Source organism: Falco rusticolus, chromosome 5, assembly GCF_015220075.1.
Source record: "Falco rusticolus isolate bFalRus1 chromosome 5, bFalRus1.pri, whole genome shotgun sequence".
Lineage (NCBI taxonomy): Eukaryota > Metazoa > Chordata > Aves > Falconiformes > Falconidae > Falco > Falco rusticolus.
Window position 1 is genome coordinate 68,863,772 of NC_051191.1, and position 17,570 is coordinate 68,881,341.

Here is a 17,570-nt window from a genome sequence, read left to right on the forward strand (position 1 = left end):
GAGCTTTTACTAGTATCCAAGGGCTTTGTAAGTTATCACAAGGATAGTTGCCTATAGGTGGGATCATATACCGTAAAAGTAGCTGTGACCAGCATGCAAGATAATTTCACGGTTATGTTTAGTAATTTCTATACCCAGAAAACAACTGTAACATGGCCTTTGTGTCGTGCTTGGAGACTGACAAGTTTTCTCCAGAGTTGTTTGTTCAGTGTACAATTACACAAAGTCCTCAATCCCTGTTATACAAGAGTGTTATACATCCTTCAGAAGTGTATAGTTTCTCTTCTCTGGTGCCCACCATGATAAACAAAGACTTTATTTCCCAGAATGTGGCGTATCTCACTGCATTTGAATTGTGCCAATTATTCTGAATTTATGTTGATAAAATCTTTAAACTTCACTGTCTTATCTGTATGTGGTACATAACTATGTAAGGTTAGAAGAGTTTTAGAGTAATTGAAAGATAGCTAGTCCAGCAGCAGAGGTCTGATTTTTGTGTTTGTCTTTCTAAAAGATCATTTGAGTTACACGGTTCCTATGATAAAAACACTCAGTAGTGAGCTGAAATGTTTGGATAGGCTCCTATACCATGATTTTAAACAATAGTTTCTAAAGACATTCCAAGCTGGACACAAATGTGGACGCTCTCTTTCCTCCAATGGCATAAAGTTCCCAGGGTACCAGGTGTGCAAAAGATCCATGTTTAAACTCAGCAGAGAATCTGGTCCACTCTGAACTCCTGGCAAGCACCAGTTTGGAGAGTGACAAAGAAGCTATGGCAAGGCCCCTAACCCAGGCTATTTGACAGCCCTTAGTGATGACATAAAAGATTTTTTTTATATGATATAGTTAACCCTGCTTCTGAAAGACAAAAGATAATTGATCATAAGGGTCATTGAAAAATGTGTTTCAGGTTCAGGCATAATGTTTCCAGAATCAGTTATTGTGCAGTTTGTGTTTCCAAAATTCCATTTCACTCTTGGATTCTGCTCTAAATATAAAGCTCTTCCTCCTTCCTTGTCCTGTTCTATATATATAGCACACCCACATGTGATAAAGCCTTCTGCCATAGCAGTAAGGCAAGGTGTGGGGTGGGGGGAGGCTGTAGCTAACCTGTGGGAGCACTGAATGCACTTGGCTGCTGCTCATAATGCTCCAAAGATATAATTATCATATGCATGATGAGTACTACACCTGCTGCATCTCTTTTGCTTAAATAAATAAAAGGTTCCTTAAATGCCACAGAGCTCCCTTACTGGGAAGCCATTAGCCAAAGAGGTCACCAGAGGACATCACATTCCCTGTCCTTCACCTTCCATCAGGCAGGTTCCCCATGACATGTCTTTTGGTCTCTTCCCTCCCACCGCCAGCCTCTTCCTGTGAAAGTCCTTGCCATCTCCTTTTCAGTGCCCAGCTTTCTCCTTCACTGTGATTTTTTCTTCTTTTTCTTTCCCCTGTCTTTGAGCCTTCTTTCCTGTTGCCTGTAAATCTGATCCATCACGGTTTGTAGGTAGCACTGATAAAGCAAGAGTTCTCAGTGAGGAGCTGGGATAGCTTTAACATTAAGGATGTGCTTTGTAGGTGCTTCACTCATCACCCTTGTTAAAGCTTACTTTGTCTCTGCAGAATAATTTAGCATGTTCTTTTCAGCCAGTGCCAACAGTGCCAGCTCTTTACCAACAGAGTTCTTGCATGTGTCTTTAACCCCACTGCTGCCTAGTATGTGGCCTACAAAAGCTGCCTGTGACACAGCAGGAATGATATATTAGTGCAAAGGCTTTTTTTTTTTTTTTTTTTTTTTTTTTTTTTGGCTTGAACCATCTGCTGGTGAAATGTTTCTTTCATTAAAATCTCTTCCACATAAGGAAACTGACCCATCACTGATTACTTGTCAGTGACTGATGTCCTCAAATGGGGACATGACCATTCTTAAGACTGCTACAGAAAGTGGTGTTAGATGCTTTTGAGAATTGTTTTGTCCCCTACTAACAGTGAAGCCATTTTTAAGCCAGCACAGTAAGACCTTTGCTGACTGTTGTCAACAATGGATCACTTTTGTATCATGGAGGGAACCTTAAGAAATGCTTCAACCCAGCAGGAGTATCTTCTTCGTAGTCACTCCCCAGATTCTCATTTCTTCTGTTATTGGTAGTGAATTTTGCCACTTCCTAAATCACATCTGACTGATGTCATTGCATCCACATACGTTTATTTCTCTCTGTGCACCATTATGTATGTACCAAAAGACAGCCAAAGAATTCACGGGCCTTGTAAGATGATGTGTCAAGCAGAGCAAGGTAGTGGTTAGAGATTTGAGGTCTATCTCTAGCTTTCCCTGTGACTTCTCAGAAAAAGCTAATGAGCTTGTTTAGATGAATAAATCCAAGTGTGTGGAATTAGATATTTAAACACATATATAGTGGGAACATGGCCAAATTTTCAGGAATACTTAATTCCCAAAATTTCATTGATAGCAGCAGAATCTGTCATTGCTCAGACCCTTTTGAATTCAAACCAATTTGCATAGTTAACAAAGACAAGTGTTAGTTTCCAAGTTTGAAAATATCCACCATGAACTGTTTTTCCTTCAAATGCTGGAAAAAAAAGAAAGCATTATTTTCCCCCTGGTTTCATAATGTGCTTATATATGTGACAGGTGATGTGTGAAAGCAACAAGTCTGTCTGTATAAAGTCATACATATTTTAATATAAGAAAAAAAACCCAAAACTAGTTACTAAAAGAAAAAAGAGTCATACTTAAAAAATAAATGTAACAGATGTAGAGTGCCCCTAGCATTAGGCCTGCCTTTTACCCAAGCGAAAAGCTAGCTCACTGATGTCTGTAGGTGGTAGAATCCCGTCATGGCATGACTCCTGCTTCATGACTTCTGCCAAAAACCAAGATTTGTATGTCAGGGAATTCTAGTCATGCCCAGTGCCTACACTGACTTGCAGGGGATTCAAGAAGAAAACTGCATGCATTAAAAAATTAATTGAGCTTAACTTTGTTTCTTTCTCTTGTTGTTATAAAAACCTGGGAGGTATGGGACAGCTTCAGAGACTCTAATGGCAATTCTTATCTTTCAGGCATCGGATCTCAAAATCAAAGTTTAGGTAAGTAAAACTGACTTTTACTTTTCCTCCTTTTCACTGGTTTTGTTCCTTACTTTATGAAGTGTTTTGCTCATGCATCTGTGGGACACAGTGGTGATTCTAGAAGATACTACCAAACTTGTCAGATTTTAGTCAGTCATCTCCTTTTTCTCAGTTTCTTACTGAAATAAAGCACAGAGACTACTAACAGTATTTGACTCAGAAGTACCTATCTGATTGCTACCTACATATCTCAAGTCATAAAATATAAAAGCAGAAGGGAAAAAAAGTTCAACCACATAATTATACTACATCCATCAACATCAACCCTGTCAGCTCAAGGTTCTCTTCCCTACATTTTATTGCACTACTCTGCTTTGCTTGATTGTAAATCTTTCAACTGATGAAGTTTGCATCTTATTTCTGAAATTCTCCCTTTCACCATGGGACATGAAGAGTTTTCATGGTGGTATTTGTTTTCCTGTTAACTTAAGGCTTTTGAAAATGTGAAGTAGTCCCCAGGTGGTCATCAGTGGGCTTCTGATGGAAAGGCTGGCTGAACTCATGGAACTTGGTAGTTGAGGTTCCAGTCCATTTCTGCCTCTACAGTAGGAGGCCAGCTGCCTTCATAACTTTGATTTCAAAGTCAATTTTATAAAAAACTAAATTAATTTTCAGAATAACTGAAACAAGTGAGAAACTCTGTTCTTTAGCTTACCTGAATAATGAACAGTAATGTAAATTCAGGAATTCACATATGCGTACATACTGCCTATATGCATCCCTGTGCAGAGCTGCATACATGCTCACATTCCTACAATCTGTAGAATTATTTGTGTGTAGATGTAAGCACAAAAACCCACTCATATCATCACATGGTCATATGCATGCACATTTGTGCACAACTACACACAAAAGTGTATACAGGACTGCTAATGATTTCATGACAACACGTATGTCTAAGTCTTGTGCCCATTTTGAAAATTGGGAAGATCGTTTCTTGTCCCAAATCCACTGCAAAACACACAACCCTTATTAAATGTTTGTGGGTGCTAGCATGGGTGCCTTTATAAATTGCATAGCTAAAACAGCTTGGATTTGATTACCTGTAAAAATGTTGTCACAAAACTCTTGGCCAATGTGGAATTTTCACACCACCTGGCTTTTGTTCATATAGGTGCTGAACCCTGACCTCAAGCATGGCCATAGTTTATCACTGGAAATAATACATAAGGGAAGACTAGCCAAGAAAAATTCTTTCTTCCTGTAGTGTTGTGTATGCGCACACATACACACACACACATATGTATAATATCTATATAAAACTATTAGATTTATTATACAGTGGCAAGTGTTGCCTGGAAACTGGTTGCTATGCAAGTTAAATTCTGAAGAGTAGGAGGTGTGTAATTAGCTTTAAATATCTTCTGTGGTTATTAATTACCCTCAGAAATCAATGACACGAGGGGATGCATTCAGGGAAAGCAAACTTTAAAAGGTCTGTTGATTAGCAAATGGTATCCTTAGTTCCAGGCATGAAGGTGAGATGCTGAGGTCCCCTAAGTTTTATTTTTCTGTTCAGAGTCCTTGTCTGTATTGGGCTTACTCCTGAACATTGCTGAATGTCAGAAATGTTCCACAGATTTTATGTGACCTCACCTCTCCAAGGACTTATTCCAGAGGTCCATGGTATATTGAAAGTATCTTCTCATTGACTATCCTGAGGCTGGGCAAGGTCCCATTGCAGGCCACAAGCATTAAATACAAGAAGAATAATTATTTTTGTGGGAACTGGGCTGAAAAGCCTCTCAGGGTAGCTGCAATGGATGTCTTAATCAGATTAAGACATTGCTTGAAGCGGTTTATTTACCCCTAAATGTTGCAAATTGGCTTATGGCTAACTTTATTCCTCTAGCTAATGGACGGATGATCACAACTGTTAACTTGGATGAGAATGAGAGAACATTTCTCAGGGTGAACTTTAAAGTTATTCTCAGCCATTCTTGAACAATAATCAAGACTAGAGTCTCTCTTGACAGAGATTTGCAATAGCCTTAGGATCTCTATCTGAAAATATCTTCTCCTTTTCCAATTTTTCAAGTCGCTACTGGCGCCGATGGAATCGATTCTGCAGAAGAAAGTGCCGTGCCGCTGTCAAGTCCAATGTTTTCTACTGGTTGGTGATCTTCCTTGTGTTTCTCAACACCCTTACCATTGCCTCTGAGCACTACAACCAGCCAGACTGGCTCACGGAGGTCCAAGGTGAGAAGAGGCTGATGGTTCTGTTTATAGTGGTCAGTGTCAGAAAAGAGGCCTCAGGGAGGAGCTGATGCATTAAACCACACAATGTAAAAGGAGCGTACACAGCTCCAAATAGTCCTCTCTCTGTGGAGGATCTTAGATAATACAACAAAATTTTTGCCTGCAATGGGAGGAGTTTCAGCAAAAACGCAACTTCCTTGTTTCCAGCCAAAGCAGTGTTCACTGGGTGTAGGTGAAATCAGGAGCTTATGCTGAATATATATTTGCAGCAACTGGATTTCTGGTATATGGATAGCCACTGGGAGCTATAGGTTCTCCAGGGTTTTCCCTGAAATGGCGTTTGTGATAAAGTCTAGTTACCGGGGATGTGAGGAAGAGTGATTATTTTATAAAGTTCTTCTGTCTGCAGAACAGTTGAATCCTTACTGGAGGTGAGAGCAGCTGAAAGGCTTAATTAAGTAGCAGTAGGTAGCACAGCAGCTCTTCTATTCCCACTCTCATCTGCAGATGACAAGTGTGATGGGAGGTTGTGCACAGGAGGGCATGTCACTGCCACGGAGGTTATATGGTTGTGTAATACATCGCAGCTGTATGTGCAATACATAAGAATCACTGTAAGCGTCTTTGTAAAACATTTCTGTGAATGAGATGCCCACGCTTTTGAAGTCCATTCTTTGACCCAAGCTTGTCTGAAGTTAACCTTTCAGACTGATCCCAGAAGGAATTTCTTACAGGCAAGGGCCTATGGTTAGCTGTGATGATCTTTTGACTAAGTTTAATTAATCTGTTTGTTTTTCATGAGACACTGCCAATAAGGTGCTGCTAGCTCTGTTCACGGCAGAGATGCTGCTGAAGATGTACAGCCTTGGTCTCCAGGCCTATTTTGTGTCCCTCTTCAACCGCTTTGACTGTTTCATTGTATGTGGAGGAATCCTGGAAACTATTCTGGTTGAGACAAAGATCATGTCACCACTGGGCATTTCGGTGTTGAGATGTGTTCGACTCCTAAGAATATTTAAAATCACAAGGTAGGTTTGTGCTTCTTTGGGAATGAAGGAGGGCTACTGCTCAATGCACAACATATATAGGTACAAGTCACTCACATTCCTGTTTTTTCACTTTTTCTACCACTAAGTGGGTAGTGAGAGTGCTAGGCTGGCAGTCCTCATCTTCTGACGTCTGTGGCAAGATGAGGAGGGCTGTGCAGGCTGGGTATCCCTGATGTGAGTGGTAAGGATTGGTGAGGAGTCCAGCTTAGGGGCCTGGAGACACTTGATACCATGCAGATTATTAAACTGAAATCTGGAAGGACAGTGTGAGCTGAGCTTGGGGTCTTACAGTTCCCTGCAAAAAACAGAGTGAAAATAAAACAGCAGATAGCCTTGTGACCTTTTCTGTTGCTTTATGGTGACAGAGAGGAGCCTGAAAGACTGCTTTGAGCCAAAACAACATTTGACTGAGGATCCCATGCCAGCTCCAGTAGATTCAACAGTGGCCTGTATGGCAGAGTGTCAACACCAGCTGCTACAGGCAAAGGACGTTGCCACTCTTCTTCTTCAAAGGAGTCCAGCATGAAGCAGCAGCTTTACAAAGAAACCAGCCTTTTCCACATTCCAGTCTCCCCTCTTTTTCCTTTTCCTTCTTTCTCCTCTCCCTCTGCGTAAAGGCACAGTAGTGTCTATTAGAAAGTCACTGCTTCTTGCAGTCAGGTACTTCCAAAACACCAGCCTGGTGGCAGGGGATGTTCAGCTTGTGGGGAGGTTGTAGGAGAGATCAGATCCCAACTTACTCATTTGGGAGTTTTTGAAACAAATCTATCCAAGTGCTCACACGAAGCAGCACAGGGCCTGCCTTTTCCCATGTGGGTGCCAGTCAGCACCTTATAAAAAGCTTGACTGAGATGATGGAAGAGTGCATTTTCTGCAAGTTCAGCTATGAAAATGTCCCTAGAATCACTATAAACTCCCCCAAAGGAAATTTATGACAAATTTGAGATAAAAAACACAGCGCATGACAAAAACAAGACCAAAACTGGAAGACAGTCAAGATGGCAGAGCTGAGAGGCATTAAAAACCAGCAGACTTGGACTTACACATCGTACAAGATTTACCCTTAAAGCTTCTGAGCCTCAGCTCTCTGGCAGGGTGGATAATTTTCAGGGTCAGATGTCAGAGACAGAAAATCAGTTTACACTCTCAGAGAGAGAGGCCAAAGCAAGCCTACAACTATTAAAAAAGAAAAAAATGGTGGTCTGTTTAGACTTGTGATCATAGAAAAGGGAAAATGTTCCAGCTACAAGAGTTTCCAGCAGGAGAGGCATCTTTGCCCTTTCATAAATAGTGGGGATCTCTGGTCTGGTGACTGTTTTTCCTGGACTTTTGGGTCTGAAAGCTGTCATCACTGAGTCCCAGGCCTGGTTTCTGAGGAAACCAGTAGCTGTTTGAGGCATTGGGTAATCAGATACACCCAGGGCAACATACCAATAGTTATAAACGCATAAGTTTCAGCATAGCATCCTGGAGAGGTCATTGTTTTTACAAGACGTTTCTCCACTCCTACACAAAATATATAATCTAGCTAAGAGAATTCTCTAATAGAAAGGCAAATGCTGAGAGGATATCATTAATGCTTTAGGAAGCTTGAGCTATTGGAGTACTCAAATATTCCTAAAGCTTCTGGCAGACACGGAATGTTCAAACCAACCAGCAGCAGGACTAGGTATATTTACTTTCATTCTGCAGCAGAAGTAAAATACAATTTTGCATGGATGCAAATGTTACCTGGACTACATCTCCTGAAATTTGTAGATGGGTCTATGTATAAAGCACAGAGCTGAGGAATAACTCATAATGAATAATGTATTCATCTGATTTTGCCTTCTTTCCTGTTCCTAAACTATTGGCAAGTAGGTGGCAGTAGTCTTAGATTTATCTGTTTTTTAATTACTCATAATTTTCTTCATGATTTTTCCCCTCTGTGGGTGAAGTTCGCCCTCATAGGGAAGGCCCTAGCACAAGACTCCAAAGCACTGTTTTAGGCCCACTCATGTCTTACTGCAGGAGAGAATTAAAGCAAAACTTTTACCTCTGGTGTTCTCCAGTAAAATACAAATTTTTCCACTATTCACTGAGTTCTAAGTACAATGATGATTTATTGACAGCATTATCTATACTAGTGGAATACACCACCTGAGTGCAATGATAATACAGAAAAGGTACAGTCCTAGAAAGCTAGGAAGGGTAGGAGGGATGACAGTGGTGTCCTCGTGGTTTCAGCTGGGATAGAGTTAATTTTCTTCTTAGTGAATGGCACAGTGCTGTGGTTTATGTCAAATACATATATTCATGAAGAATACATGGGGGGACACAGTGGAGATGGAAATAGTGATAACCAAGGGCATTAAAAAGACACAAAGGAGGAAAATTACTCTGGTGAGATTATATCAGTAGGTAGCCTAATCTTTATATATTTGTATGGATTTTCCACAGTGAACACCAAGCACAAACAAAATCTGGGTGCATCAAGATGATACACTTTTAGGAAAAACACAAATACAGCCCCCTGATATAATAGAAACAAATAAAAGACACCATCAGATTAACAATGCATCATTTTAGAAACCACATTTACAATTTCAAGAGCAAATGTTTCTTCCAAAATTATGCTCTTCAGAATCATTTAGGCAGAAAATATAATCTGTTTGGTTTATTCTCTCTAATTTTTACAGGGCTGTGCAGAAACTCTCCCTTTGCTATGAGAAGACAAATTACTTTCTCTTTATAAATAGTCCTTTACTGCTTTATAAATCCCTGTATTTAGTCCTTTATACTTAAAAAATAAATCAATTTATTGGCAACAGCATACTGAAAGTTGATATTTTATGCCTAATCTCACCACTAGATATGTCACTGTTCATAGGGAGGAAAGACAGGGCACCTTTTTTTTTTTTTTTTGTACCTGCTTTCAAAGTGGTTTTATATTGGATGAACAGTGTGGGAACTTTCCTACAATGAGACTGCCAGCTGTTGCTACTGTTTTAAACTCTGCATCTGTGATTGCCAGTGTCATAAAGACATAGTGGAAGGCAATGGAGAGGAGAGGGAAGAGAATAAAAGAACACATTAAGTTCTAATCTAGTTCTGCAATTGATTTTTTTGTGAGATGTTGAATGAACCATTTAACTTCTCTGCATCATTCCTCCATTTTGAAACAGGGATCATAATCATGTCGTACTCACTGGGGTTTTGCAGTGCCTCATTCACTGGCATCCTTAAGGGTCTGAGATCTGCAAGTGGGAGATGTTAAAAAGTACATTCATTTCCCTATAAGTCTGAGACAGCAGCAGCACTTACTCTTGTACCTCCCATTATATGCTGCTGCCTGGTTCAAAACCTCTGATTCCATGCAGCAGTGTCATGAGATTTATTGTAATTATTTTTATTTTGTAGTATATTAACCAAGGAGGATGAAGTAGCAAGAAACTTCTTTGAGCTTCATTCCTGACTCAAAAGCCTTATGTTTCATGGAGTAACCCCAGATCTCACTTTGAGGGGGTGTTCGTGTTAGTTCTGTAACCACCTAATGTGACAGATGGTAACCTTAGGTCAGGCTTCTAGGACACTAAGATAAGACAATTGTTATTTTCACATCCTAGTCAAGTGAAGCTTTCCTTATCCTCTCCATTTTCCTTTTTCTCTTTTTTTTTTCCCTCTGATTGGTTTGTTTACTTTTCTAATGGTGCTGTATTTCTAGCTAGCCCTCAGTGCAAAGATAAAACAGCACTAATCTTATCACGAGGTCATCTCAGTTAATAGCTGTGAGTTTGATAGTTACATAAGAATCTGAATCTCAGGTATTGAGCCTTTTGTAAGAAATGCAGAGCTGATAGAACTCTGTGCTCTGAGATAGCAAGGCATTTAAGCTTAAAGTGAGTCACTGAGACTATTCAGATGTGTAACAGCTTTACTGTATGCCTTTTAAGGGTACTGCTAGAAAGACCTAGAAAATGTGTGTCCTGGCTGACACTGGAGGACTTGGTGAGATATTCTGGACCCCATCAACTTCTGATTTAAGGATGCTAAAGTCAGTCAAGTTTCATCAGAGATTAATTTTTCCCTTTTCCTATGTCACTTTCCCTTCCTTGCAAAGTGTGAAAGTATGTGAGCTGTAAGCATAAATGCAAATACAGTGAGCTGTTACATTGCACATTCAGTGCAGATATTTGGTGGCACTGAGCCCACAGCTTCCATGCCCTTACCTTTGCTCTGTAGTGTTCCATTGCTCATCTCCTTAATTGCAGTTAAACTTTAAAGCATTCTGGTTTTCTCTGAAGTGCTGAAGCTGGGCTGGAGGGAAAACATCACAGTTCTCTTTGAAGCTCAGTCCTTGGAGATGAACTACTTGCTGAACTTCAGAGGACATGGCAGTGTCCCTCTGCAGATCAGATCGCTAACCTTCACAAAGTGATTGGGCTGCTCAAACATGCCTGTCTTCCATGGGACAAGAAAAGTCTTCTTTTTACACTGACATGTTAAAAATACTAATTTGACTGGGATTTTAAGAACCTTTGTCTCTAACGTCTACACTACTTTCAGAAAAAAATTGTATGTTGAAGGATCAGGCTTCCTTAGAGGAGCGAGAGCACTAGACACGTCTGCCATCCTTCTCAAGTGGAACTTTTGTCTGAGGAAAATATGGCTAGAAATTCAGAGTCCTCTAAGGAAAGAAAGGTTCAGTGTTCAGGGCTTTGGGAGAAGGGAGTAGAGGACATTGGCCATAGTGGAGTCTCAAAGCATGGTGGTAGACCACAAGAGATGGTACTAGAAGGAAGTCTTGGAGATCACAGGCAAACATTACTGGCTTGCAGACCTGTGAAAGCTGTTGAAGTTTGCTAGTAATGTGCATTCAAAATGAGGTGACTGGAAGATGACAGCTAATACTTCAGCCCAGTCTGAAAGCTCTGTCAGACTCAAAACTGCATAAAAGAGAAATGGTCGTGATCAGCTAAGCAGTAGACTAGGAGTGGTTGAGCAGGAGCAAGACCAAAGTGGAAGATGCTTCATGGTTGATGTGGATTCTTTAGCAATTTTTTCTGAAGTCTTTCTCCGACACATGACTGCTTTGCAGGCTGGCAAAGAATGCAAGCAAACTGACACACTGCAGCAGAGCATGCTGCTGGCATCTCTTTGAATCCTAAAGAGGAAACACAAGAGCAAGAAGGTCCTTTCTCTACATCGTATATCAGTCTGATCTGGGCACAAGCCTGAATATGCTGGGAGAACAGGTCTTAGGTGTCCTTTCTCTTGGATGGATCCCTTCCAAAATGTTCTGCAGCCTGCTCGAGGAAGTATAGTGGGTTTGATACCCAAAAAAGCAGTGATGGTGTGCTCTTCCAAGAGCAAAGGAAACTCTGACCTTCATGGATGTAGCTCTGGAGTCTCTTTTAAGGTCCGTGTAAAAGGACCTTTAATATCTTTCTCATTCCTCTCAATCCCAGAAAGCTTAGCAACCTCTATCTGTGAGTGAGCCCAAGCACACACTCACACACACCAGATTTTGGACAAGTTTGTATTTGCATCCAAACTGTTTCCCCATCTGCTCTTGTTAGTTATTACAGGCCATTCTCTGGAGTGAGATATTCTGGCTGCCATAACATCTGTGAGTGTTGTAATGAGGTTGGTTAGAATGTAACTCACTGAAGCAGCAAGAACTAATCACTGTATATTGATAGATTTGCAGAGCCTTAGATGGAGAGTGCTGCAATAATCTTCTGGGTGTGTGTATGGGGTGGGAGGTGGAGAGAATTGTGTATGTACACGTGTGGTAGTAAAATTACTCATTAGCTGCAGTAGGTCTCATTATCTTAGGGAAGCACATCAATGATTCAGTGTTTAACAGGGTGGTTGGAAGTGCCTGCTTATACACAGAAGGCAGCCTGAACTGATATCCTGTACAGTCCATGAGCACCTGTCTTGGATTGAAGGAATTTTAACTGCTTCTATTTTCTTTCCCAGATACTGGAACTCCCTCAGTAACCTTGTGGCTTCACTCCTGAATTCAGTCCGCTCCATTGCCTCCCTGTTGCTGCTTCTCTTCCTCTTCATTATCATCTTCTCTCTCCTGGGGATGCAGCTCTTTGGGGGCAAGTTTAATTTTGATGAGATGCAGACCAGGAGGAGTACATTCGACAACTTCCCTCAGTCACTCCTCACTGTGTTTCAGGTAAGGGCAAAAGTGGTCCCAGCGGGGCCAACACATTGTGTTCACATGGTGAGACAGAGAACAGGTCCTGCACCCTTCCCCTGCAACCTGACAGTCCCTGAGACTGGACATCAAGCTAAGAGCTCCAGGAGCAAGGTGCCATGCTGTGCTGCCAGCACAGGGGTAATTCCTCCCAAAGTGGGGAACCAGAGCCAAAGCCCGTGTGTAGCAAGGCCACCAGGACTTAGCAGGGTCTAGCAAGGGAATGGCCATTGCCATGTCCTAGGGCAGCGCCTGCATGACAAAGCCCAACTCTGCAGCTGTCCTCCCCTGTCCCACAGTACTGGGGAACAAATATCTGCAGTTTTGAGAGTAATCAACCAAGAGCGTCAGGATGATGATTTTACATGCAAGGTGAAGGGAAGTGGCAGAGAGGGCTGGGCTAAGGGCTGTCTTCAGTGCTATAGGTTGTGCAGCCTGTCTGAAACAACAGGCACATGGCAGGGAGATGCCTGGGAGAGGTGGGGAGACTTGAACAGGGTTGTCTGGGAGAGCCATTTGGCTGCAGGCATCATCTTCAAGGGGACATCTGGGATTTTTTTTACACTTTGAGAACAGTCTCTCTTTGCATTTTCCTTGTTCTTTTTTTGGTTGGTTTTGTTTGTTTGTTTGTTTTCTAGATGGACACAGCCAGAGTCTCCAATCATCCTGGGGGAGGGGGGTTTCTTTAGGATCAAAGATATCTTTATGTTTATGGGGTTTTCAAATTCTTTGTGTGGTCTAACGCTGTATCCCTTATTGGTGGGAATATGTCATTTAGATCCTGACTGGGGAGGACTGGAATTCGGTGATGTATGATGGGATCATGGCTTATGGCGGCCCCTCTTTTCCAGGAATGTTGGTCTGTATTTACTTCATCATCCTCTTCATCTGTGGAAACTGTATCCTTTGATGCTACCCTTTTCTTCAAGTGGGGCTGAATCTAAAGCCACCCTTTACTACTTTATATCAGAAAATAATGAATTTCATACCTTACATTTTTACCTTTTCCCTAGGTTTGAATTTTGACTTTGCACTGCCAAAAGTTAAACAAGTTTGTTTAATTTTAGCTAGTGCTAAGGCATATAAACAGTTGTAAGAGCCAGCTATGTGCCAGTTCTGCATGCTAGCTTTTATTTAGTATCTTTACATGTTTAGTGTTTTTATTTTTCATTCCTCTTAATTCTCTCATAGGTTTTTCTTTCCTATCTTCTCCAGAAACTAATCTCTGTGTGTACCTACTGTACTTAGTGCCTATTTTTGCTTTAATTGCCTTTTCAGTAATATATTCCATGCGCTTTCATCTAATCCTTATGTGGAATAAAAATATGTATAATCTACAATATGGTATATACAAATGCTGTAATAGAGGTAACATATGTTTGACATAATTGATTTATGTGAGATCATATATTAATTCATGTATAAACTAACAGGAACCGTGTTCCATTTCAGTTACCGCAATCTGTGTGTTCTTCGAACAGAAAATCGTGTGGTCTGTCATATTCCAGCCTGTGCTGGTATTAAGTAACTTCAGTTCTCTCTGGCTTCAAGGTGAAGTGAGGGCACTGTACATATCCCAGGAGGTCCAAAGCACACTGCACGATTAGTCTATGAGTGTCTTTTCACAGTATTTGAATATAACATAGAGCTTTTGTTCTATTCCATATCTCAGTTTGCTCCAAATTTGTTCATGTTTAGTTTCTGCTTCTTTAGTGGCCCTCCTGTGTCAGAGGTGACATTTTGTTTTATAAAGGTTCTTCTATAAAGCCACATTGTAGTCTCAGCCTGGATCTTCTGGCCTTTCCTCGTAATTCAGATCTCTCAAACCCTGTTATTTGACATTTCAGTTGACCTGCATGCCTTCACTTCAAAGTGAGACGGTGCAATTCCACTTATCTGAAGGTCAAGGTAGGCAGTCTGCCTGACAGCTTAAAAAAGCTACAATTTGGACCTCCTTGTGAACTACAGAGGAAAATGTGAGCCAGCTCTACGTGCTGGCTGACTTCGGAGCCATTAGACCTTGGAGCCCAGGGAGTGGGGTGGCTGTATTTCCAGACTAAGCCTTGAACTGGGGTTTACTTAAAAGTTATCATGGTGTAATAAACCCACTCTCAAGAAATTTATAAAAGAAGCTGATGTTCAGATTTGTAACACGAGATCCAGCAAGACAAGAAAAGAATTGTAATTCCTTGCCCTTTGGCTACCTGGGCATGACTGGCCATGCACGGACTCTCTGCTAGGAGATGGCAGAGTTGTCAGCTCAACTCTTCAATGCCCAGACTAAACAAATTTCTTTCTGGTTGCCTCAGAAATGCTAATGAGAGTGCTATACTTGCTGTCCATAAAATCCACACATGTCTGTGGGAATACCTGTCATGAGGTTGTTCAACTCAAGTACATAGGCCAAAACTGGAAATCCCTGGTGCCTTATGGTATGAGGCTCTTGAATATGAGTGTTTAATAAAAGTGCCTGAAGCTGTCAAAGATGCAAAACTTTCAGCACTCCCTTTATCTTCAGGGGGATTTGTTGCACAAAGTGAGACTCTTTTGGGAAATCGGAAACTAAAATCTAAGTCTGGACTTCGGTGTCTTTTATCGGTCATTCTGTTGTGAAATTCTGGTAATGGTACACAGTATGTTAGCCATTTAGATCGAAGGTGTAGGTTTGTGCATGCTGGATATACACATCCTGAACATCTGTGTGAGATGGAAGTTTGGAAAATCCAAGAGATCTGATGACAGGTTGCTAAAAATTTTCAATTAAGAAACCTTTGGTATAATGTTGTTGTGCAGTTTTCAAAGCCTGTTTTCTTTAAGTAGCACACAAACAGATATCTTACTGAATGTATTTTTGGCCATTGCTGTGGACAACCTTGCTGATGCTGAGAGTTTAACATCTGCACAGAAAGAGGAAGAAGAAGAAAAAGAAAGGAAGAAGCTAGCTAGGTAAATCCATTTGCATACACCTATCTCAACTCATATGCAGGCATTCCTGTGAGTGTAATTACATGCATTATGCACATACATATGTGCAAGTATGTGTGTATATGTAATATATGTGTATAACTTCTCTGTGGGTGTGTATAGATTATATATGTGATTAATGTAATTATATATAGAATTATGTATGTATATATTTTTATGTAAAACAATTCAAACTAAAGGACAGAAGGTGTCATGAGCTGGGAGTGCCCACAGCTGCAATGCCATGAGCAGGGAAAAGGAGATCTGAATGACTGATCAGCTTTCAGGGCATCAGCAGAGGATGAGTGTGGAATGCTGTCAATGTTACAATCCCATTTGAACCTCCCTGTTACCTTCTGGTTGCTTTGGACCTCAAGGCGTGTTTTCAGACTGTTGTTCCCTCGACAAGATTCAGCAGCTTCCTTCTCTTTTGATGCCACATGCTGTTCTCTTGCCAGTTTTTTTAGTGTTTCTGCAGACTCTTGGGAGGCACAAGCTGGATGTAGAGCTTCTTTGTCATTCCCAGCTGCCAACAGCAGAGAAGCCTCTTCTTACTGGTTATTTCTGTTCGCTGTCTTCAACGCTACTTGAAGGGGATCTCTTGTGCAGATCTTTCTGCTTCGTGCTGCATGCTAGTCAGCAGGTTTCCATGGCCCTGGGAGTGCAGTGAGGGGCAAAACTTTGTAGGCAACCTAGTGAAAGTCCACAAGATATGAGTTGAAATGGTTCATGCCTTTGTCATTGGGTGAGCAAAGAGATCTCTACTGACAGACCTAAACACATACTTCCCCCACATGCACATGCACCTACCCACCCACAAACACAAACACATGCCATTGAGAAAGATATAAAATAACAGGGTGCTATATAAAATTAGAACAGAGTCTGTGGTTTTGCCTGCAGATGAGGACACGGTGGAGCCACTGGTATGTAAGCTGGACTCTGAATGGAGGTGCCAGCCCATTGTTCTCACGGTGTGTGCTGTGCTACATGAAGTTAATGAAAAGGAAACAACTTTTCACCTTTGTAACTCTTCACTTTTTATCTTGTAAAATTGTTAGGACTGCTAGTCCAGAAAAGAAACAGGAGATAGAAAAAGCAGCTGTGGAGGAGGAGACAAAAGAGGAGAAAATTGAGCTGAAATCGATCACTGCTGATGGAGAATCCTCACCTGCTACCAAGGTAAGGTCTGCTGCCAGCCAGCACTCTCTGTGCAGTGATGGCATGAACAGCCTGAGTGTCTGAGGGAATGAAGAATGTCTGCCTTTTCTGATAAAGGCTTTGTTGCTCCTTCTTTATTTTGTCAGATCAACATGGATGATTATCAACCCAATGAAAATGACGAAAAGAGCCCATATCCCACATCAGAAGTGCCAGGTATATATCTTCTTCCCCTTATCCCTGATTCGACAAAGAGAAGCTCCAGTTACTAATGTACATAAAGCCAAACTGTGGCAGCAGGTATACTGAACATGTAATGCTTTCGTGATGGAACAGTATGATGTGCTTGTCTGTGTTTGCACAGGTATGGACTTAGTTCTTTGCAGTCCCTGTACCAATTAGTCTGATTTGATTTGATTCTCTTTAAAGCTCTGATACAGAGCTTTACAGAGAACCAAATCAAATCATATACAAATCTCTGTATATGAAAATATACATATGACCTTGTTTTCAGTCTGTTTTTTCAGTACTCAGTGATCAGAGGAGACTCAGAACAGATAGTCATGAAGGGTAAAGTGCTGAATGCCTTTTTGCACTTTTTTCTAGTCAAAAAAGGTAGTGAAACTTATTAACATAATTATAAAGGCATAAGATCTCAGCCTAGAATCGGAAAAAGAAAGCTAGAGCATTACTTAGGCTAGTTTTCAAGTCAGTTGGACCTAATTAACTTCATCCTCAGATACTTAAAAGATTGGTTGAAGAACTTTGAGCAGTTTTTCCTCAAGAGATCCTGAATGGGGAGGGGGATTGGAGCAGAATTACAAGCTAGTCAGTTCAACTACCATTCT

The 17,570-nt window shown here is 41.0% G+C and overlaps 1 protein-coding gene across 15 annotated transcripts in view; it reads left to right on the plus strand.

Annotated features, from left to right (window-relative positions):
* The window catches only part of CACNA1C (calcium voltage-gated channel subunit alpha1 C), a 441,719-nt gene that overhangs the window by 328,451 nt on the left and 95,698 nt on the right, over positions 1 to 17,570 (plus strand). For all 15 annotated transcript variants that reach the window (XM_037387928.1, XM_037387931.1, XM_037387930.1 and 12 more), the window contains 8 exons: positions 3,088 to 3,114; positions 5,195 to 5,355; positions 6,158 to 6,383; positions 12,369 to 12,576; positions 13,376 to 13,496; positions 15,429 to 15,543; positions 16,623 to 16,743; positions 16,869 to 16,938. In XM_037387928.1, coding sequence (XP_037243825.1) covers positions 3,088 to 3,114; positions 5,195 to 5,355; positions 6,158 to 6,383; positions 12,369 to 12,576; positions 13,376 to 13,496; positions 15,429 to 15,543; positions 16,623 to 16,743; positions 16,869 to 16,938 — 1,049 coding nt within the window. The remainder of the gene's footprint in view (positions 1 to 3,087; positions 3,115 to 5,194; positions 5,356 to 6,157; positions 6,384 to 12,368; positions 12,577 to 13,375; positions 13,497 to 15,428; positions 15,544 to 16,622; positions 16,744 to 16,868; positions 16,939 to 17,570) is intronic.